At 47.9% G+C, this 24,048-nt stretch overlaps 1 protein-coding gene across 1 annotated transcript in view; it reads left to right on the plus strand.

The window, feature by feature from the left end:
- Window positions 1-24,048, plus strand: part of LOC144610248 (cytosolic purine 5'-nucleotidase-like) — a 163,568-nt gene that overhangs the window by 85,526 nt on the left and 53,994 nt on the right. The window contains exon 7 of the mRNA XM_078428840.1: window positions 5,064-5,159. Coding sequence (XP_078284966.1) covers window positions 5,064-5,159 — 96 coding nt within the window. The remainder of the gene's footprint in view (window positions 1-5,063; window positions 5,160-24,048) is intronic.

Raw genomic sequence — 24,048 nt, forward strand, 5'->3', positions numbered from 1 at the left:
AGTGTGGGGGGTGGTGGGAGTGTGGGGGTTGGTGGGAGTGGTGGGAGTGTGGGGGGTGGTGGGAGTGTGGGGGGTGGTGGGAGTGTGGGGGGTGTGGTGGGGGGTGGTGGGAGTGTGGGGGGGTGGTGGGAGTGTGGGGGGTGGTGGGAGTGAGGGGGTGGTGGGAGTGTGGGGGGTGGTGGGAGTGTGGGGGTTGGTGGGAGTGGTGGGAGTGTGGGGGGTGGTGGGAGTGTGGGGGGTGGTGGGAGTGTGGGGGGTGGTGGGAGTGGTGGGAGTGTGAGGGGGTGGTGGGAGTGTGGGGGGTGGTGGGAGTGTGGGGGGTGGTGGGAGTGAGGGGGGTGGTGGGAGTGAGGGGGGTTGTGGGGGGTGGTGGGAGTGTGGGGGGGTGAAAGTGTGGGGGGGTGGTGGGAGTGTGGGGGGTGTGGTGGGGGGGGTGGTGGGAGTGTGAGGGGTGATGGGAGGGTGGGGGGGTGGTGTGAGTGTGGGGGGGTGGTGGGAGTGTGGGGTGTGGTGGGTGTGGGGGGTGGTGGGAGTGTGGGGGGGTGGTGGGAGTGTGGGGGGGTGGTGGGAGTGTGGGGGGGTGGTGGGTGTGGGGGGTGGTGAGAGTGAGGGGGGGTGGTGGGAGTGTGGGGGGAGGGTGGTATCATTGTGGGCCAATGTTCCTTTGTCAGTTTGGGGAGACTCAACCTCACACGAAGATGTTTCATTAGCATTAATATCCACCATGGAAAACTGCATAAAATGTCCACTTGGGAAAAACTAGAAATGTGGCAACCCAAGATCAAGATTTCAAGATCAACTTATTGTCACACGTACCAATTAGGGTACAGTGAAATTTGAGTTACCATACTGCCATACTAAGTGAAAAGCAACAAGACACATAGCCACATAAAGTAAAATTTAACATAAACATCCACCACAGCAGATTCCACATATCACAAGGAATGAAAGGAGGATTTTTTTTAAGTTTAAAAAATGAATAATAATCAGAACAATTGTCGGTTTTTCATGTGATAAAATGTAATGAAGATGTGTGGTGGCAAGTCTTTTTACACAGAGAGTAGAGGGGGTCTAGAACGCATTGCCAGGGGTAGTGGTGGAGGCAGATACCATGGTGGTGTTGAAGGGCCTTTTAGATAGGCACATAGATACGCAGGGAATAGAAAGATATGAGAGATATGTACAGAGATGAGATCATTTCAATTTGGCATTATGTTCAGCACAATCATTGTGGGCCAAATGGCCTGTTCCTGTGCTGTACGGCGCTATGCTCTATGAATGTAGGATTTAGCCTAAATGATGGAGCTAAACACCCAAAGAAAAAAAATGCATCGGACAGAAATCTGGAATAAAACAGAAGTGTCCCAGCATGCAGCAGTGTCTGTGGAAAAAGAAACAGAGTTAACATTCAATTATGACCTTTCATCAAAAGCGTTTGCTTTGTTCCAGTTATTACAGTGACAAATTTCATTTGTTAGGCTAAATAATGATGGAAAATTTAAATGTGAATCGGGAAGCATTTCTTCCATCTCAGATAAATGATTTCCTTCAGGCACCTTCTCAGATATGGTACAAGATCTAAAGTTCCTTCCTATTTGATGGATGATGGATTAAGAAATGGGTATGGCGAATTAACTCAGGGCAAGGATACTGTAGGTACGTGCGACGAGGACATTATAACTATTGTGGAAACGTGGCTTAGGCAGCTCCATGGCTGGCAGTTTTACATTCCTGGATAACAGGTGCTGCATGAGAGATAGAGCAGAGGTTTTACTGATTAAGGAAAAGGTTACAGCAACCGATTGAGATGACATTACTGATGGTTCATCCAGTGAAGCTGTAAGAGCAGAGAAATAAAAAGGGGATGTTCACCTTGTTTGGAATGTACCATCGGCTCCAAATATTCAACGGCTGCAAGACTAATAAGGTTGTCGTAATAGGGGGTTTATAACTTCCCCAATGAAGACTGGGACTGCCATAGCATCAAGGGCTTTGACAGAGTGGAATTTGTCAAACGTGTTCTTGAACGTTTCCTTCACCAATATGTAGAGGGTCCTACAAGGAACTACAAAGCAACACTTTGGGAAGGGCCAATGACTGAAGTGTCAGTGGGTGACTCTTTTTTTTACCAGCGACCACAGTTCTATTAGCTTAGGGCTGATCTACAAATAAAGTTCTGAATTGGGGCAAGGCCAACTTGGATAGTATTAGACATAAATTTGCAAAGTTGATTGGAGTAGGTTTGTGGTTGATTGGAGTCCAGTATGTGGGGCGCTTTTGAAGATGTGATGGTGAGAGTTCAAAGCATATTCCTGTTAAAGTGAAGGCTGTGCAGGCGGGCATAAAGATGCCTGGATGAGGAGAGAAATTGAGGCTCTGGTCAGGAAAAAAAAAGGAGGCATGGGCAGCTGGGATCAAGTGTATCCCCGGAGGAGTTTAGGAGAGTGAAGGAAACCAGGAGGGCAAAAAGGGTGCAAGAGATAGCTCTAGCAGACGTTTAAGGAGAAGTCAAAGAGATTTTGCGCACATTTTGTGAGAGAGCAGGGCCCCTCAGAAACCAGTTGCAGGTTAGTTTATTGTCATGTGTCCGAGGTACTGTTAAAAGGTTTTGTTGCGTGCTATCCAGTCAGCAGAAAGACAATACATGATTACAATCGAGCCATTTACAGTGTATAGATATATGATATTGGAATAACGTTTAGTGCAAGGTAAAGCCAGCAAAGTCCAATCAAAGATATTCCGAGGTTCATCAATGAGGTAGATAGAAGTTCAGGACTGCTCTCTGGTTGTGATGATTCAGTCGCCTGATAACAGCTGGGAAGAAATCGTCCCTCAATCTGGTGTGCGTTTTCACACTTCTATACCTTGTGCCTGATGGGAGAAGGGAGAAGAGGGAGTGGCCAGGGTGCGAGTCATCCTTGATTATGCCGAGACAGCATGAGATATAAATGGAGTTAATGGAGGGGAGATTGATTTACGTGATGGTCTGGGCTGCGTCCACAATTCCCTGCAATTCCTTGTGGTCTTGGATGGAGCTGTTCCCAAACCAACCTGTGGTGCATCCTGTTAACATGCTTTCTATGGTGCATCTGTAGAAGTTGGTGAGAGTTGTAGGGATCATGCCGAGCTTCCTAAGCCTTCAAAGCAAGTAGAGGCGTTGGTGTGCTTTCTTGGTCATTGCTTGTGGTCTTCTTAAAGCAGGTGGGTACCTCAGAACGGAATAGGGAGAGATTAAAAATGTCCATGAATAATCCCGCTAGCTGGTCTGCACAGCGAGTAAGGACATGGCCAGGAACTCTGTCTAGCCAATTGCTTATTGTGGAAGGCTAATCTAACCTCTGCAACAATCACAAAATGCTGGTGTAACTCAGCGGGACAGGCAGCATCTTTGGAGAGAAGGAATGGGTGACGTTTTGGGTTGAGACCCGAAACGTCTCGACCCGAAACGTCACCCATTCCTTCTCTCCAGAGATGCTGCTTGTCCCGCTGAGATACTCCAGCATTTTGTGTCTACCTTTGATTTAAACCAGCATCCGCAGTTTTTTTCCAACACACTCTGCAACAATCACCCTAGGTAGAGGCACACTTGAGTCTGTAGGGCCAGGTGTCACCGCTCTGAAGTAACCAAGAAGGTTGATGAGGGCAAGGCTATGGGTGTTGTCTATATGGACTTCAGTGAGGTCTTTGATAAGATTCCACATGGTGCTCTGGAAGGTTAGATTGCAGGGCATCTAGGGAGAGCTACTTGCCTGAATGCAGAATTAACTTCATGGAAGGAAGCAGAGGGTGGAAGGTTGTTTTCAGACTGGAGATCTATGACTAGTGGTGTGCCTCAGAGATTGGTGCTGAGGCCATTGCTGTTTATTGGTTTTATCAATGATTAATGTTTGCAGCTGAGACTAAAGTAGGTGGTGTCATAGACAGTGAAGAGGGTTATCAAAAATTACAACAGGATCTTGATCAGCTGGGCAAGTGGGCTGAAGAATGGCTAATGGAGTTCAATGCTGATAATTGTGAGGTGTTGCATTTTGAGGTGTTGCAAGTCAAACCAGGGAAGTCTTCACAGTGAATGGTAGGCCCTTGGGGAATGTTGTAGAGCAGAGGGATTTAGGAGTACAGATGTACATATTCTGAAAGTTGCATCACAGGTAGATTGGGTATTAAAGGAGGCTTTTGGTTCATTGGCCTTCATTGTTCAGGGTATTGAGTGTAGAAGTTGGGACATATTAACTGTGGTACAAAACATTGGTATGGCTGCATTTGGAGTATTGTGTTCAGTTTTGGTTACCTTGCGAAAGGAAGGGTGTCATTAAGCTGAAAAGAATGCAGTGAATATTGACAAGATGTTGCCAGGACTCAAGGGCTTGAGCCATTGGGAAAGATTGGGCAAGCTAGGGATTGATACCTTGGAGCGCAGATAGAAAGGAGCGATTTTATAGTGTATAAAATTATGAGGGGAATTAATAGGGTGAATGCATTGAGTCTTTAATCCAGGGTAGGGGAATCAAGAACCAGAGGACATAGGTTTAAGGTGAGAGGGGAAAGATTTAATAGAAACCTGAGGGGCAACCTTTTCACTCAGAGGGTGGTGGGTATATGGAATGAGGAAGTAATTGAGGCAGATACAATAACACCAGTTAGAAGACACTTGGACAGTACCTGGATAGGAAAGATTTATAGGGATATGGACCAAATGTGGGCAAACGGAACTAGCTTAGATGGGGCATCTTGCTAGGTGTAGATGAGCTGAATGGCTTCAAGGGTTTCTTTGCTGTATGACTTTATGACTCTAAATAATGAAGATGTAAGGAACTGCGGATGCTGAAATCTTGCGTGGACCATAAAGTACTGGAGTAACTCAGCAGGTCAGGCAGCATGTCTGGAGGACATGGAGAGGCAATGTTTGAGGTCTTCAAATAAAATAACAAGAGATGTGGAAACTAAAATGATGAGAGAAAGTGACCTCACCATTCTCCCCACCTTATTGATTGTTGCCTAAGTAGAAATGCCAGCTTTTGCTTGTAGATTTTGTTAAAAATCAACTTTTCAACCATATTTTGCAGAGGACTTGTGTTTGATACGCTACTTGGGAACCTTCTGAAAGTGGACTCTAATGGAAACATCTTAGTGTGTTCTCACGGATTCAGTTTCATCAAGGGGTAAGTCAGTTTTCTAAAGCTCCTCCTATTGAAAGTAGTTCTGGTTCTGCTGCTTCAGATGTGCATTGAGACATTCCATTTTGTGTGAAGCATTGAAGCAAGCTTTTTATTATTCACCCATTGTGGAAAGATAATCCAGTGCAATAGGAACAGGTTCCTGGGGTTGCTCTACGACGGGAGATTGAGCAGAATAAGCCTGTATTCTCCAGAGCTTAGAACAATGAAACATACAAAACTCTTACTGGGTTCACCATGCTGGATGGCGGGAGGGTAAGTCCAGAACCATGGTCAGCCTATCAGAATTAGGACTGAGAGGAGGAAAAATTTCTCCATGCAGAGTATGGTGAATCTTTGGAATTGTGTACCCGCGAGGGTAGTTGGGACTGGATCATTGTGGGGACTTGAAGAGGAGGTGGTGAATTTTTGAAGGATCAGGGAATTGAGGACTATGGCAACTGGCACAGATGAGATGAGGCATGGGGCAGATCAACCATGCTTGTATTGAATGGTGCGTGAGGAGTGGGTGGTCTACTCCTGCTCTGATGTTAGTTTAGAGATGCAGCAGCCCACCGACCATTGGTCACCCATTCATACTAGTTCTATGTAATCCCACCATCTCACCCACTCCCTTGACATCAGGGGCCATTTGATAGAGATTAATCAACCTACCAACCTGTATGCCTTTGGGAACCTGGCCCACCTGGAAACCCACACTGTCACTGGGAGAACATGCAAACTCCACAGAGACAGGACTGAGGTCAGGATTGAACCCAGGTCTCTAGTATTGTGAGGCAGCAGCTCCACCAGCTGTACCACAAGGTTGCCCATTTTCTTTTGTGTTCTTCTCTTACGAACATCACTCCAAGTTCTATGTGTGTAGAGGCTTTGTGTTGGCTGTACGGAGCTTCAGTGCGCAGAAAGTGAGTTTAGCCCACTGCTATGCCATATAAAACAACACTGAGAGCACCTCTTGTCTGCCATTGCAAGGGAGTGCTTGTCTGCCATTGCAAGGGAGTGCCTCTTCATATTACCAATTTCTGCTTCACCTTAGCTATTCACTCCAGCCAATTCTTGCCGCATGCGTCGGCTTCAGGTTTCGGACCTGAGGGTGAAACATAGAAAATAGGTGCAGGAGTAGGCCATTCAGACCTTCGAGCCAGCACTACCGATCAATATGATCATGGCTGATCATCCAAAATCAGTACCCTGTTCCGGCTTTTTCCCCATATCCCTTGATTCCCATGCCATTAGCTTTCTTCACTGCCTGCTGTACCTGCACGCTTACTTTCAGTGACTGATGCACAAGCACACCCAGGTCTTGTTGCACCTCCCCTTCTCCTAATCTGACACCATTCAGATAATAATCTGCCTTCCTGTTTTTGCCACCAAAGTGGATAACCTCACATTTATCCACATTATATTGCATCTGCCATGCATCTGCCCACTCACCCAACCTATCCAAGTCACCCTGCAGCCTCATAGCATCCTCCTCGCAGCTCACACTGCCACCCAGCTTTGTGTCATCCGCAAACTTAGAGATGTTACATTTGATTCCCTCGTCTAGAAAAGGACCCGTTTATTCCTACTCTTTGCTTCCCGTCTGCCAACCAATTCTCTGTCCAGGTCAATACCCCATTCCCAATACCATGTGCTCTAATCACCAACCTCCTGTGTGGGACCTTATCAAAGGCTCTCTGAAAGTATAGATACACTACATCCACTGACTCTCCTTCATCCATTTTACTTGTCACATCCTCAAAAAATTCCAGAAGATTAGTCAAGCATGATTTCCCTTTCATAAATCCATGCTGACTTGGACCAATCCTTTTACTGCTATCCAAATGCGCCGTTATTACCTCTTTAATAATTGACTCCAGCATCTTCCCCACCACCGACGTCAGACTAACTGGTCTATAATTCCCCGTTTTCTCTCTTGCTCCTTTCTTGAAAAGTGGGATAACATTAGCTACTCGCCAATCCACAGGAATTGATCCTGAATGAATTGAACATTGGAAATGATCACCAATGCGTCCACGATTTCTAGAGCCACTTCCTTGAGTACCCTGGGATGCAAACCATCAGCAATGGCAGACCATCAGCAATGGCAGGAATTATCAGCCTTCAGTCCCATCAATCTACCCAATACTATTTCTCGCCTAATGCATATTTCTTTCAGTTCCTCTGTCTCCCTAGATCCTCCAACCTCTAGTACATCTGGGAGATTGTTTGTGTCTTCCTTAGTGAAGACAGATCCGAAGTACCTGTTCAACTCTTCTGCCATTTCCTTGTTACCCATAATAATTTCACCCGTTTCTGCCTTTAAGGGACCCACATTTGTCTTTACTAATCCTTTTCTCTTAACATACCTAAAGAAGCTTTTACTGTCCTTCTTTATATTCTTGGCCAGCTTCCTCTCGTTTTTTCATCTTTTCAGCCCGGATTGCCTGTTTTGTTACCTTCTGTTGTCCTTTGAAAGTTTCCCAATCCTCTGGCTTCCCGCTACTCTTTGCTATTTTATGCATCTTTTCTTTTAGTTTTATTCCATCCCTAACTTCGCTTGTCAGCCACGGTTGCCTCTTACTCCCCTTAGAATCTTTCTTCCTCCAGGAATAAAATGATCCTGCATCTTCTAGATTATGCCCAGAAATTCCTGCAATTGCTGTTCCACCGTCATTCCTGCTAGGATCCTTTTCCAGTCGACCTTGGTCAGCTCCTCTCTCATGCCTTCCTAGTCCCCTTTGTTCAACTGCAACACTGACACTTCTGATTTAACCTTCTCCCTCTCAAATTGCAGATTAAAACTAATTATATTATGGTCACTACCACCAAGTGGTTCCTTTACCTTGAGTTCCCTTATTAAATCTGGTTCATTGGACAGCACTAAATCCAGAATTGCCTTCTCTCTGGTAGGCTCTAGTACAAGCTGCTCTAAGAATCCATCTCGGAAGCACTCTACAAACTCCCTTTCTTGGGGTCCAGAACCAACCTGATTTTTCGCAGTCTACCTGCATATTGAAATCCCCCATCACCACAGTGGCATTACCTTTGTTACATGCCAATTTTAACTCCTGCTGTAACTTACAACCTATATCCGTTTGGGGACCTGTAGACAACTCCAATTAGTGTCTTCTTATTGTTACAATTCCTCAACTCTATCCACAGTGACACTACATCGTCAGTCCCTTGGTCACCTCTCGTAAGGGACTGCATTCCATCCCTCACCAACAGAGCTACCCCACCTCCTCTGCCCACCTGCCTGACCTTTCTATAGGACGTATAACCTTGAATATTCAGTTCCCAGTCCCTCCTGTAGCCACGTCTCTGTAATCCCCACAATGTCATATCTACCAACCTCTAACTCAGCCTCAAGCTCATCCACTTTACTTCTTATACTTCGCGCATTCATATATAGTACTTTTAATCCATTGCTCATCTTACCTTTCACATCAATTCCTATTACACGGCCATTCTCTCCTATCTCTTCGTGAACTTTCTGTCCCGTTAATTCTGGGGTCTTTCTTAACTTTTCCTATACTCTCTTTCCCTTTAACTCCATCCTTGCCTATCCCATTTGACACCTCCCCCCCCCCCCCCCCCCCCCCACTATTTAGTTTAAAACTACCCATGTTGCAGTGGCAAACTTGCCTGCCAGAATGCTGGTCCCCCTCCTGTTGAGGTACAACATGTCCCTTTTGTACAATTCACCCTTACCCGTCTAAATCGTTAATATATATTATACACAACTGGGGGCCCAGCACCGAGCCTTGCGGCACCCCACTGCCATTTTGAAGGGACCCAGTTGCCAAAATACATGGCCTCACCCTTGCCGTGATTGACTCTGATTCCCAAGGCCAGTTCAGGATGGTCACAAATCCTGAACAATCTGCAGACTGGACCATGGGTCTCAACAATGTCCATAAACAGTGAGAATTTGACTTTTGTGCCTCTGCTCCCTGGGATTGTCGCTCCTCTCATGCCATGATAAGATGGATATGATTCAGATGGTTTTGGCAAAAGGCTCAATACATATCATGATCAGAATGGAGGAATGAAGGCAGCCTTGCCTATCTCCAGATTTGATAGCGAAACTTTCTATTTCCCATCTGTTCATTTACATTGTGCTACTGATGTTTGCAGAGTGCAGTTGTAACCCACGCCCAAATACCCTCCTCAAAGATCATTTTGGAAAGCACCTCCATCATTTACACATGCAATGTTCTCTCTGAGGTCCTCTCCTAGTCTAAACTGACGGGGCAGGTATCCACCACCCTGCTAGTGAAGTTCACATCTATGAATAGACAAATGATAAGCAGAGATCAGGAAGAGCTGGGGGTTAGTTCTACCATGTGGGAACTCAGACAAGTGTGAGTTTTAGTGTGGGAACTGATGCATTGTGTAAGTAGGTGTTCACGGAGAAATACTAATGGGGGTTGTGATCCAACAAAATAAAGTGTTGCCGTGCTGGATATTTCATCTTTAGACACAGAAATGCTCGATAGATACGGCTATCTTTGCTGTTCTAGAAATAGAGAAAACTTCAAAGGAAATATTATCCCAATGCCATCAACTCTTGTTTTTGGAATATTTTTTATATCGTGTGTCCATGGAGGGGAATTTCAGTAATTATGCAGAAATCAAGTTTGTTATGGAATGCGGTTTACCAAAGATACAAACAGCTGTGGAAACAGGCCCTTCGGCCCAACTTGCCCACACCGGCCAACAATGTCCCAGCTACACTAGTCTCACTAGTCCCACTTAGCTGCGCTTGGTCCATATCCCTCCAAACCTGGCCTATCCATGTACCTGTCGAACTGTCTCTAGTCACAGGCATCCAGTCTGAGAAGCAACCTTCCACCATCACCCTCTGCTATCCATTCTCTCCTTGGATCCCATGCAATCTAACCCTCCAGAGCAGCCTACCATGCGGAACCTTGTCGAACGCCTTACTGAAGTCCATGTACACAACATCTAAAGTACCATTAGCAAATTTGCAGATGATACAAAGCTGGGTGGTAGTGTGAACTGTGAGGAAGATGCTATGAGGTTGCAGGTTGACTTGGACAGGTTATGTGAGTGGGCGGATGCATGGCAGATGCAGTTTAATGTGGATAAGTGTGAGGTTATCCACTTTGGTGGTAAGAATAAGAAGGCAGATTATTATCTGAATGGTGTCAAGTTAGGAAAAGGGGACGTACAACGAGATCTGGGTGTCCTAGTGCATCAGTCACTGAAAGGAAGCATGCAGGTACAGCAGGCAGTGAAGAAAGCCAATGGAATGTTGGCCTTCATAACAAGAGGAGTTGAGTATGGGAGCAAAGAGGTCCTTCTGCAGTTGTACAGGGCCCTAGTGAGACCACACCTGGAGTACTGTGTGCAGTTTTGGTCTCCAAATTTGAGGAAGGATATTCTTGCTATTGAGGGTGTGCAGCGTAGGTTTACTAGGCTAATTCCCGAAATGGCGGGACTGTCATATGTTGAAAGACTGGAGCGACTAGGCTTGTATACACTGGAATTTAGAAGGATGAGAGGAGATCTTATCAAAACGTATAAGATTATTAAGGGGTTGGACACGTTAGAGGCAGGAAACATGTTCCCAATGTTGGGGGAGTCCAGAACAAGGGGCCACCGTTTAAGAATAAGGGGTAAGCCATTTAGAACGGAGATGAGGAAAAATGTTTTCAGTCAGAGAGTTATAAATCTGTGGAATTCTCTGCCTCAGAAGGAAGTAGAGGCCAATTCTCTGAATGCATTCAAGAGAGAGCTAGATAGAGTTCTTAAAGATAGCGGAGTCAGGGGGTATGGGGAGAAGGCAGGAACGGGGTATTGATTGAGAATGATCAGCCATGATCACATTGAATGGCGGTGCTGGCTCGAAGGGCCGAATGGCCTCCTCCTGCACGTATTGTCTATTGTCTATTGTCTATTGAACTTAAATGACTCCACAGATGTGACTGTGGTGTTGTTGATGGTGAGTGGGGGGAGGGGAGGGGGAGTTCTCCTAAAGTCTACAATCAATTCCACCGTCTTAAGAGCATTGAGCTCCAGGTTGTTGCGACGCCAGCTGTGTCACTTCCCGTCTGTAGGCAGATTCCTCCCCATCCTGGATCAGTCCAATCAGGGTTGTGTCGTCCACAAGCTTGAGAAGCTTGACAGAGGAGTCTGTGGAGGTGCAGTCGTTGGTGTAGAGAGAGTAAAGGAGAGGACATTGTTGGCTGGTGTGGGCGAGTTGGGTCGAAGGGCCTGTTTCCACACTGTATCACTCTATGACTCTATGGCAAACAGTAAAGGGCCCAGCACCGAACCCTGAGGCACACCACTAGCCACAGGCCTTCAGTCCAAGAAGCAACCATCAACCATCATTCTTTGCTTCCTTCCTTCCTGATGCACAGCACTTTGGTCAACGTGGGTTGTTTTTAAATGTGCTATACAAATAAAACTGACTTGACTTGACTTCCATGAAGCCAATTTACTATCCATTCAGCTATCTCTCCTTGGATCCCATGCAATCTAACCTTGTAGAGCAGCCTACCAGGCAGAACCTTGTCGAACGCCTTACTGAAGTCCATGGAGACAACATCTACAGCTCTGCCCTCATCAACGTTCATGGTCACGTCTTCAAAAAAATCAATCAGATTTGTGAGACAGGACCTCCCATGTTCAAAACCATGCTGACTATCCCTAATCAGTTCTTGCCAATTTAAATGCCTGTATATCCTATCCCTCAGAATACCCTTTAGTAACTTTCAAACCACAGATATTAAGCTCACTGGCCTATAGTTCCCAGCATTTTCCTTGCAGCCCTTCTTGAACAGAGGCACAACATTTGCCACCCTCCAGTCTTCCGGCACCTCTCCTGTATTTAAAGACCACTGTAAATTTCAACCAGGGCTCCCGCAATTTCCTCTCTAGTTTCCCACAATGTCCTCGGATATATCTGATCAGACCCTGGAGATTTGTCCATTATAGTGCAAGTGATGGATCAGTCTTAGGGGATGGATACGGGATTTAGGACAGGGATGAGGAGGAATTGCTACTGCCATATCTTACCCGATCAGCAATTCCATCTTGAATCTATATACATTCAAACGTCTGCACAAATCACCCCCAAACCCACCCCACTATTACAGAAACGAGGACAGAGTATTTTGACAGCCGCTTACCAGTCGTTGCCTCTCCCAATTACAGCAAGAAATGAGTAACATTGCAGGGACTTGCTGAAACCAGGTACAGGGCTGGACAAAATGTGTAGGAAAGAACTGTAGATGCTGGTTTAAATCGAAGGTAGACACATAATGCTGGAGTAACTCAGCGGGACAGGCATCTACATAAACTAAACTAATTTGGTGTCACCTGCAAACTTACTGAACAACATTGAACCCAGCACTGATAACAGCTGGAGTAACTCAGCGGGACAGGCAGCATCTCTGAACGAATGGGTGACCTTTTGGGTGGAGACCCAGCTGTTGGAAGGTATTGTGTTGGAAGCCTTTTTAGGAATAATGCTCGGGAAACCAGGCGGTAGTTTGCGGAAATAATATTGGAAAAGCTTCCTCTTGGGATTCCGTAAGCCCTTCTGGAGTGGCCTGGTGAAACCACAGCTTCCCAGTAAAGGCAGCACAATTATACTAATGTTGAAAGCGGATACCATCAGTGGTTCCTGGTTTCCCTTGTGCTTGAGCATGTTGGATCCTGGACCATTAAGGCAACTAGGCGATGTAACTGACCCTGTAACTGCCAAGTGCATTTTGGGGGAGTTACTCCCCTTACTCCCACCTGCACAGTGTTTGCTTTCTAAATCAGTCGATTGGTTTGCAAATCCCAAGTTCTCTTTACCAAAGAGTAGCTTCTGATGACATTTAGCATTTAAATACTTTGATATAAATAGTTGGTTTTTAAGCCCTGTGCCTGAGATTCCTCACATAACTGTGGCTTAAGTGAACTTTACTTTGTTATAAACGGCCCTTTTCCTTTGCTGTTGCACTCGGTGGCCACAGGCTCCAATAGTTTCAAAACAAGATCAAAAGAATTGGCCACGATCAACGAGGAGGAATGCAGCAAAATAAAATGTTGGGGATAAGCCCTGCAGGGCAGTGTTATGTCTCAGCCATTGTCTCATGGCCTAGGCTCTCTGCAAAATTAGTTACATGTTACAAACAGCCAGCAGCTTATTTCTTCTTGAAGCCCAGTTAAAAACAAAAATGATGCCTGAGAAACAAACAATGTCGAGGTTTCCATGTTTTTTGAGCTACACTGAAGAGACAGGAATGTCACCGCTGAAGGGAAGTTAAAAGCAATTTGGTCTCCATTGCACATGCAAAAAGCTTTGGAATAAGAGAGATTCCATAGTGACGGTCAGTAGCCATTGGACAATAGGCAAAGATCACTATGGAGGAAGGAACCCACTGACTCGCTACTATAAACCCACTGACTCGCACAGCTATCTGGACTACACTTCTTCCCACCCGGTCTCCTGCAAAAAGTCTATCCCCTACTCCCAATTCCTCCGTCTACGCCGCATCTGCGCCCGGGATGAGGTGTTTCACACTAGGGCGCAGAGATGTCCTCGTTCTTCAGGAAACGGGGCTTCCCCTCCTCCATTATAGATGAGGCTCTCACTAGGGTCTCTTCTACATTCCGCAGCTCTGCTCTTGCTCCCCATCCCCCCACTCGCAACAAGGACAGGATCCCCCTCGTTCTCACCTTCCACCCCACCAGCCAGCGGATCCAACAAATCATCCGCCAACATTTCCGTCACCTACAATGGGACCCCACCACTGGCCATATCTTCCCATCCCCTCCTCTCTGCGTTCCACAGAGTCCGTTCCCTCCGTAACTCCCTGGTCCACTCGTCCCTTCCTACCCAAACCACCCCATCCCCGGGCATTTTCCCCTGCAACCGCACGAGATGCAACACCTGTCCCTTTACCTCCCCCCTCAACTCCATCCAATGACCCAAACAGTCTTTCCAGGTGTGACAGAGGTTCACCTGCACCTCCTCCAACCTCATCTATTGCATCTGCTGCTCCAGATGTCAACTTATTTACATCGGCGAAACCAAGCGCAGGCTCGGTGATCGCTTCACTCAACACCTGCGCTCGGTCCGCGTTGGCCAAACTGGTCTCCCGGTGGCCGAGCACTTCAACTCCCCCTTCCATTCCCAGTCTGATCTTTCTGTCATGGGCCTCCTCCAGTGCCATAGTGAGGCCCACCGGAAATTGGAGGAACAGCACCTCATATTTCACCTGGGCAGCTTGCAGCCCAGTGGTATGAACATCGACTTCTCCAACTTTAGATAGTTCCTCTGTCCCTTTCTTCCCATCCCCTTCCCAGATCTCGCTCTATTTTCCTGTCTCCACCTATATCCTTCCTTTGTCCCTCCCCCCTGACATCAGTCTGAAGAAGGGTCTCGGCCCGAAACATCACCCATTCCTTCTCTCCTGAGATGCTGCCTGACCTGCTGAGTTACTCCAGCATTTTGTGAATAAACACCTTCGATTTGTACCTGCATCTGCAGTTATTGTCTTATACTATGGAGGAAGGATGCTGGTTAAACCAAAGATAGACACAAAATGCTGGAGTAACTCAGCGGGACAGGCAGCATCTCTGGAGAGAAGGAATGGGTGACATTTCAGGTCGAGACCCTTCTTCAGTCCAGTCAAGGTAACGAGAAACGAGAGATATAGACAATGATGTAGAGAGGTATAGAATAAATGAATGATAGATATGCAAAAAAGTAACGATGATAAAGGAAACAGGCCATTGTTTGCTCGGTGAGAATGGGAACCTAGTGCGACTTCGGTGGGGGAGGGATGGAGAGAGAGGGAGTGAAGGGGTTACTTGAAATTAGATAAATCAATATTGATTATTATTTCCTGTAATAATATAGTTATGAGTGCAGAGTACCTGACACTGGCTGAGAATCAATGTGCGTGGACCCATTCTCTGATGTTAGAGACAAGTTCTCACGGACAGCCCTTTCCAAAAAAAGTATTGTGGTGCCAATATCAGGGCAATGCCATTCATTTGCTACTGCCTTGCCTTCTTAAAAGAAGTCAGAAAAGAGTCAAAAGACTTTTGGAGATCTTATCCCCGACTCTTGTTTTCCCGCTAGTTGGTCTTACAGGAAAATCACAATAATGTGTCTTGCTCTGGTCCCTGGTTTGTGGCCCCAGTGATGTAATCGCTGATTGATTTGCATATTCAAAGTCTCAGACCCATTTCAGCAAGTGCTTTGTAGAGCTTGTTACAATCACTACCCAGGCAAACAGTGTCGCCCAAAGAACAATCCTTTCCAAGCAGCTTGAACTAGCTATCTGTGGGGAGGGTTAAAATTCTTTCACGGAAGTGAGGTACATGTATACCACAGTCTAGGGTCCTTCCGCTGCTGGACATGGGGGGCAGGGTGTGGTGGAGGCGCCCCTCCAAATAAGGGAAGGGATTCCCCGCCATTGGGCCACATGAGGGGCAAGGGTGGGGGGTAATTTTGTGTAATTGGTGTAATGAATGTATGTATTGAATGTACGTACAGCCTCCGAGAATGTCGGATGGAGTTTTGGAAGGAACATGTTCTGTATATATTTATTTCTTGAATAAAGCATTTTTTGATAATAAAAAAAAAGAGGTACATGTATAGTTCGTAGTTTTCACACTGGTTTTATGTTCAGTGTTGGTGGATGGTACTTTATACGTTGTACGATCAACAACATTAATCAAGTGAGGAATGTTCCCGGGTTGTCTGCAAAACAAAGTATGTGGCACACTGTTCATGTGGCAACAAAGTATAAATGAATAATTGCAGCAATGAAGAAATTGCAAAATACAATGAAACAGAAGCTTTGAGTAAAGTTGGAACTGCCATTTATTAGGTTCATGGAAGATTTCACAGGATCTAGAATGTAGGGATGAGTTCATTCTCTGTGAGCTTGTGTCCTATGCAGTGAAAATAACACTTGTGTATTTATAACTGCTTACTCTTGGCCTAAGCCCTTGCTGACAGGAGGGCAGCTATTGTTGAAATGCAGTGACTGACGGAACAAACAACTGTATGATATGGAGTATCTCACCAGTTGCTACATTCCAGAATGCTGAGAAGTCCACTTCAAAGGAAATGTGCAAAATGTATTTAATCACAATCTAAAATGAGACTCGGATATAATTTTCCAAGAAATCTAAAATAGTTAAATTGCAATCCTCCTCACCCCCAACGTTCCACGAAGCTGTGATAAGTGTGGCCAGGTTCCAGTGTAACCATCACCAGTGTTTGTCTCAAGCCGTTGCAATACTTTGTTCCTCGGCCATCGAGGGATTGGGTCAAGAATCCATTTAAATCAAATGATCATCATACTAATTTGCGATCCTGTTGCGATACAGCTGATGCAAGAGGAAAACTCCCCAGTCTGGTGTTCACATCAACAGCTGTTCCTCTCTATTTTCCTCCCTTTTCAAAACTCTGGTACCATCTGTTCCCTGCTCCACTCATGCTTCTGCCCCTCTCCAGCTTACAACTAATCTGCCACTCAGCTCTGGCCTGCTCTCCCTCCATTCCATCTATAGTCTGGATGCTCTCCCTCCCACAGCCAAATTCTTTCTGTTTCAGGATGTAAGTGAGCATGTAGCAGTACCTTGTCTCCTCTACTGACCTATCCACAGTTTTTTATCAAGATTACTGATCAATTCCTGTCCTCTGTAGCCTTGTTCCACATACCCATTCCATGAGCAATAGATTTGCCCCTTCCCCATCCCACCCCAACCCCTGTTTTCAGCATGTTCAAAAAATTAATTCAAGCACATGTTTCATTCCCTCATATCTTCTGAAGTGGTTGACTGACAGATTTTGATTTGATAATGTTCCTTGGCATGTTTTTACTATGTTAGAGAACCCCGCCAATGGGTGCTGTTCAAAGGAAGAGTTACCTTTCAACATGTAAGCTGTTAAAGCCACCTTCAAATCTCCATCACCATCCTTGGATTATAAATGACCCTGTCACAAGTGCAGAAAGGAACTGCAGATGCTGGTTCAAACTGAAGATTATGGCGAGTCTGGAGGCTCGTTCTTTGTTAAAGAAGTTTATTGCGACAGCAACATTCGATTACAAAGTATAAAGAACGAGATTACAGACAACCATTAATTCTAACTGTTCACTTCGAAGAACTCTCCTAACTGGTTTTGGGCGCCAAAACCACATGTGACGTCGCTGTCCAATCAGCGGGCTCAACTCCCTGGACCAATCCCTACGGTCGCACCCACACGTGACCTTGCTGGCCAATCTGAGGGTTTGACTCCCAGGACTAATCTCTCTGGTCGCTACATGACCCCCCCCCCAGAACCCGAGGTACGGAACCTAGCAGGGAGCCGGATTTCACGACCAGAATGAGTAAGGAGAGGGGCTGCCGGAACCACAGGAGCAGGGGGTCCCAGATCGGGTGGAACTGCAGGAGGACGGCCCCGCCGAGGCGGTTGGCCGACCAGGACAGGGCTGTCCGGATCCAAGTGCGCAGGTTTGAGCCTGGACACCGAGACGAGCTCACTCCTGCCGCCCACATCCAAAGTGAAGGTGACCGTCCCTTTACGCAACACGCGGAACGGGCCTTCATAGACCCTCTGCAACGGGGAACGATGGGCATCCCTACGCAGAAACACAAACTCACAGTCCTTCAAGGCAGGCGGTTCATGTACCATGAAACACCCATGACGCGAAGTAGGAACCGGAGCCAGGGAACCCACGCGTGCCCGGAGTGATGCCAAAACCGACGGAACCGAGGGCTGCTGACCAGAGGACTCCGGCAGGAAATCCCCGGGCACTCGAAGTGGCGAGCCATATACCAGTTCCGCGGACGAAGCACCGAGATCCTGCTTAGGAGCAGTCCGAATGCCCAAAAGGACCCAGGGAAGTTGGTCTACCCAGTCAGGGCCTTCCAGCCGTGCACTGAGGGCCCCCTTAAGTTGCCGGTGGAACCTCTCCACGAGCCCATTAGCCTGTGGGTGGTACGCCGTGGTCTGCTGCAACCGGGAGCCGTACAGCTCCGCCAGCGTGGCCCAAAGGGCCAAGGTGAACTGGGATCCCCTGTCTGTGGTAATGACGGACGGAACACCAAAACGGGCCACCCAATGGAGGGCCAGGGCCCGGGCACAAGAGGCAGCGGAGGTATCGGACAACAGGAAAGCCTCCGGCCACCGGGTGAATTGGTCAACCACCGTGAGCAGATGAGTGTAGCCCCGGGAGGAAGGTAAAGGCCCAACTAAATCAACATGAATATTGAAAAAACGGACCGCAGGAACCGCAAACTCTTGCACCGGGGGTTGAACATGGCGGTGAACTTTAGCGGTCTGGCAGGGAACGCAGGAACGGGCCCAAGCGGCTACCTGCTTTCGCAGGCCATGCCACACAAACCGAGCGGTCACTAAGGCAGAGGTGGAGCGGATGGACGGGTGCGCCAGCCCGTGAATGGCATCAAACACCCGGCGCTGGAGGGAGGCCGGCACCACCGGCCTGGGGCGGGGAAGGGAAACCTCACACCAGACTTTTAGGCCCGCAGGCCACCTGGGCCAACTTCAACCCCGAAGTGGCGGACTGGTATGCCGAGGCGGTGTCTGCCAGGAGCTGTGCCTCCGCAAGCTCCTGGAGATCCACCTCGCAGCCCACCGCTGAAATGGGGGAAACGGCTGGCTGGGACAGGGCGTCAGCAACGGCATTAAGCTTACCCGCGACATGACGGACATCGGTGGTAAACTCTGAGATGGCAGTCAGGTGCCGCTGCTGGCGGGCCGACCATGGGTCGGACAATTTGGAAAAAGCAAAAGTCAACAGTTTGTGGTCCGTAAAGGCCACAAATGGGCGGCCTTCTAGGAAATACCTAAAGTGACGGACAAAGGCGCTATACTTCAGCTCAGCCGAACTCAGCTGTCGGCTGAAAAACGCCAAGGGCTGCCAAAGGCCACCCACCTGCAGTTCCAAAACCCCTCCCACCGCCACGTTCGACGCATCGACCGTCAGGGCCGTGGGGGCGGAGGCGCTCGGGTGGACGAGCATGGTGGCATCTGCCAGAGCTGCTTTAGCTGCCTCAAAGGCCGTCTCTGCGGCCGCGGACCATTCTAACTCCACAGGTTTGCCCGCGAGACACTGGAAGGCCGGGACGAACTTATGGTAGAAGTTCACCATGCCCACGAACTCCTGCAACCCCTTCACTGTGGTAGGCCGCGGGAATGCACGGACAGCCTCCACCTTCTCGGGCAAAGGGGTGGCGCCGGTGGGGGTGATTCGGTGTCCTAAGAAATCAATAGAATGGAGGCCAAATTGACACTTGGAGGGTTGGATGATGAGCCCGTGGTCTTGGAGCCACCGGAACACGGTCCGCAAATGGGCTAGGTGTTCCTGCTCCGAGCGGCTGGCGACCAGTATATCATCTAAATAAATGAAAACAAAAGGCAAATCTCGACCAACATGGTCCATGAGTCGCTGAAAAGCCTGTGCCGCGTTCTTTAAACCGAAAGGCATACGCAACCATTCGAACAACCCGAACGGAGTGATCATGGCAGTCTTTGGTATGTCCTCCGGGCACACAGGGATCTGGTGGTAGCCCCGCACCAAATCGATTTTGGAGAAAACCACGGCACCTTCCAGCCCAGACGAGAAGTCTTGGAGGTGCGGTATGGGGTAGCGGTCGGCCGTGGTGACGGCATTGAGGCGCCGGTAATTGCCTCATGGTCTCCACCCCCCAGATGCTTTGGAGACCATATGCAACGGAGAGGCCCACGGGCTGTCGGACTGACGGACAATGCCCATTTGTTCCATCTTCCGGAATTCTGCCCGCGCCACCACCAGTTTGTCGGGCGGTAACCTCCTGGCCCGAGCGAAGACGGGGGGTCCCTCGGTGCGGATGCGGTGGACCACGCCGTGCCGGGCAGAAGGGGCGTCGAACCGCTGAATGAGCAGCTCCGGAAACTCCGCCAGGACTGCAGCATACGGGTCGGGGGCCGTGACGACGGCCTGGACAGCCAGGCTGGGCGGGGTGGCGGCCAGTGGAGCGGCGGGCTCATCGCTGCTGGCGGAGGGTCGAAGGCCGTTACCGTGAACATCGGGGACTAGTGAAAAGGCCCAGAGGAAATCTGCGCCCAGGATCGCCTGACCGACTTCCGCGATGATGAATGGCCATTCATACGTGCGGGTGCCGAAAGCCAGAGACATTGTCCGCGTACCGTACGTGCGGATGGGGCTGCAGTTAACCGCGCTGAGGGTAGGCCCTTTCTTACCCGATCGGGTTTCGAGGTCGGTCGGCGGCACGATGCTGACTATGGCTCCCGTGTCAACCAAAAATTCTGTGTCCGTGAATCGATCTCGGACGTAGAGGCGTCGGTTCTGGCCAATCGCGACCGCCTCTATGTACGATCGGCCGAGGCATTTCCCGAGAAGGTGCAAGGTGAGCGGCAGTTGCGGGCTTCTCCACCCCATCGTAGATGGTAATGACACCAGCCGCGCTTGTGCGGATCCTTTTGGCGGACTTTTGGAGAAATTGGTGCCGCTGCGGCCCGCCCGCTGATGCTGAGACCTTGTTGATCGAACTGTTTCTTTTTGATTTGGATGCCATAAGCGCATCAGCTTTCTCCGCATATGCCACGGGGTCCTTAAAAGAACAATCCGTGAGCATGAGCTTGACATCTTCGGGAAGCTGCTCTCGGAATGCCTGCTCGAACATGAGGCAATCCGTGTGTTCACCTGCTAGCGCCAACATTTCGGCCATGAGAACGGACGGCAGCCGATCTCCGAGATCCGGTAGGTGCATAAGCCTCTTAGCTCGGTCATGCCTACTGAATACGAAGGTTCGTAACAAGAGTACCTTCAGTGCCTCGTACTTGCCGTCTGCAGGAGTGGCGATGATGAACCGCATCACCCGCGCGGTCGTCTCCGGCGGTAGAGCGCTGACGAGGTAATAGTACTTTGTCTCGTCCGTCGAGATGTTTCTTAGGTGAAACTGAGCTTCGGCATGGACAAACCAAGATTGTGGTTGATGTGCCCAAAACGGCGGAAGGTGAACGCTGACCGCGTTTAGCTGCGGTGCGCCGGGCGTAGGAACCGAAGACGAGGCGCCTTGTTCACCCATGGTAGGTGATCGGCTGGATCACGTCGGGGTCACCAATATGGCGAGTCTGGAGGCTCGTTCTTTGTTAAAGAAGTTTATTGCGACAGCAACATTCGATTACAAAGTATAACGAACGAGATTACAGACAACCATTAATTCTAACTGTTCACTTCGAAGAACTCTCCTAACTGGTTTTGGGCGCTAAAACCACACGTGACGTCGCTGTCCAATCAGCGGGCTCAACTCCCTGGACCAATCCCTACGGTCGCACCCACACGTGACCTTGCTGGCCAATCTGAGGGTTCGACTCCCAGGACTAATCTCTATGGTCGCTACATGATAGACATAAAATGCTGGAGTAACTCAGCAGGACAGGCAGCATCTCTGGAGAGAAGGAATGGGTGATGTTTCAGGTCGAGACTGAACACCCGAAGAAGTCTGAGTCTGAAGAAGGGTCTCGAGCCGAAACATCACCAATTCCTTCTCTCCAGAGATGCTACCTGTCCCGCTGAGTTACTCCAGCAAGTCTCATGTGACTTTTTTAATTGACATTTTTAGTTGCTGAACTTTATCAGCTCACTTTGTGAGAATGACAAGCCCATTCTGATCAGTCTGGCAGACCCTGACATCTATCTCCTTTTCATTGCTGTGGCAACCAATTATACATGTCCACAACAAACTGAAGAATTAATTTCTCGAACATTTTCCTTATCGACCACCTAAGTCTCCCTTTAATTAAACTGCCAGTTCCCTGGAACTCCAGCACATGTATTATCATCATCCTTGTCCTCAAGGCTCCCTTTGACCTCCTTTTGTGCAATATTGCCATTGTTTACAGGGTCAACCCAACTTGCACCAACACTTAAACATCTCCAGCTAAATGCTCCTCTGTTACTCAACTGCCTCTCATGGTATCTTCACCGCAATGTGGATTGAATCTTCGATTACACTGTTTGATGGATTTTATAATTTTATACCTAAGTTCTTCAATTTATGATATTTTATCCTCCACTTTCAAAATCCCTTTGACAGTTTCTTTGGAAACCTTCACTGATTCTAGTCAAGCCCAGCCTTCCCTCTGATGCCCGTGTATAGCTATTACAGAAACATTGTTGAGCGAGGGCCAAGGCCGATGGCTCAATGTTCCAGGGCAAAGACGCTACAGGCATGATAGAGGTAGAGTTAGGAGAGATGGGGGAGCTATGTACTTGATCAGGGAGAGCATCACGGTAGTACTTAACAAGGATATCCCTGGAAGATCAAACAGTGTACTTAAGGTCCCTCAATAGTCAGCGGGAATTAGAGAAGCAAATTTATTGAGAGATTGTTAGAATAATATGGCTGTTGTTGAAGTAGTAATTTTAACTTCCCCAGCATTGACTGGGACTGCTATATATATTGTTTGAATGCGGCATAATTTGTTACCTTTTTCCAGTGTTTCACGTTTTCTCAAGAATTCCATAAGTATATATGTAAGGTGAAGGGGAAAAGATTTATTAGAAATCTGAGTTGTGACTTTTTCACACAAAGGGTGGCGGGTGACCAGAAGAGATAGTTGAGACAGGGACTATCCCAACATTTAAGAAACAGTTAGAGAGGTACATGGATAGGACAGGTTTGGAGGGATATGGACCAAATGCGGGCAGGTGGGACTAGCGTAACTGGGCCGGTGTGGGCAAGTTGGGCCGAAGGGCCTGTTTCCACACTGCATCACTCTATGACTCTGTATGAAAAGCAATAGAGTAACTAGGGAGAGATTCTTTCCCCCTAAGCATCAGAGTGATTTTCTATGTGCAGAGCCACAAGAGATGGCTGAGATCTTAAATTAAAACTCTACGTCTGTATTTACTGTGGAGAAAGTCATGGAAGTTAGTGAGTGCAGTGAAAGGAATAGTAATGTCCTGAAACATATCGGCAATATGAAGAGGAAGTGTTGGGGATGTTGGGGCATAAAGTTGGATAAATTCCCAGGCCTGACCAGGAATATCCTGAAATGTTGAGAGAAGCAAGGGAAGAAAGTGCTGGGGACCCAGAGATCAGTGTATCTACTACCGTGGCCATGCGTGAGGCACTACAGGACTGGGGCATGGCAAATGTTTATTACCGTGTATCTACCGTGGCCATGCGTGAGGCACCACAGGACTGGAGCATGGCAAATGTTTCTTTAAGAAGGGCTGCAAGGGGAAGCCATGGAACCTCAGGCCGATTAGATTAACATCAGCAGTGGGAAAGATACTGGAAGGGATTCTGAGAGACAGGATCAATCTGCATTTGGAAAGGTAAGAACTGATTAGGGATAGTCAACATGACTTGTGTCTCACGAATGAATGAATGTTTTGAAGAGTGACTCAGAGGATTGACAAGGGCAGGATAGTAGACTTTATCTATCTCGACGTTAGTAAGGCCTGTGATATGGTCCTGCATGGTAGGCTGGTCTGGAAGCTTAGATCACATGGGATCCAGGAATATCCAGGAATTCTAACCAATTGGAAATAAAACCGGGTCAGTGGAAAGTGTTTAGAGAATGGTAGTGGAGGTTCTTCAGACTGGATGTCTATGACTGGTGATGTGTTGCTGTTATCAGTGCTGGGTTCAATATTGTTCAGTAAGTTTGCAGGTGACACCAAAATTAGTTTAGTTTATGTAGATGCCTGTCCCGCTGAGTTACTCCAGCATTTTGTGTCTACCTTCAATTTAAACCAGCATCTGCAGTTTTTTCGTACACATTTAGTTTAATTTAGAGATACAGCACGGAAATAGATCCTTCAGCACCCCGAGTCCATGCCGACCTGCAATTCTCACACACTAACAC

The sequence above is a fragment of the Rhinoraja longicauda genome, chromosome 36, assembly GCF_053455715.1.
Source record: "Rhinoraja longicauda isolate Sanriku21f chromosome 36, sRhiLon1.1, whole genome shotgun sequence".
Lineage (NCBI taxonomy): Eukaryota > Metazoa > Chordata > Chondrichthyes > Rajiformes > Arhynchobatidae > Rhinoraja > Rhinoraja longicauda.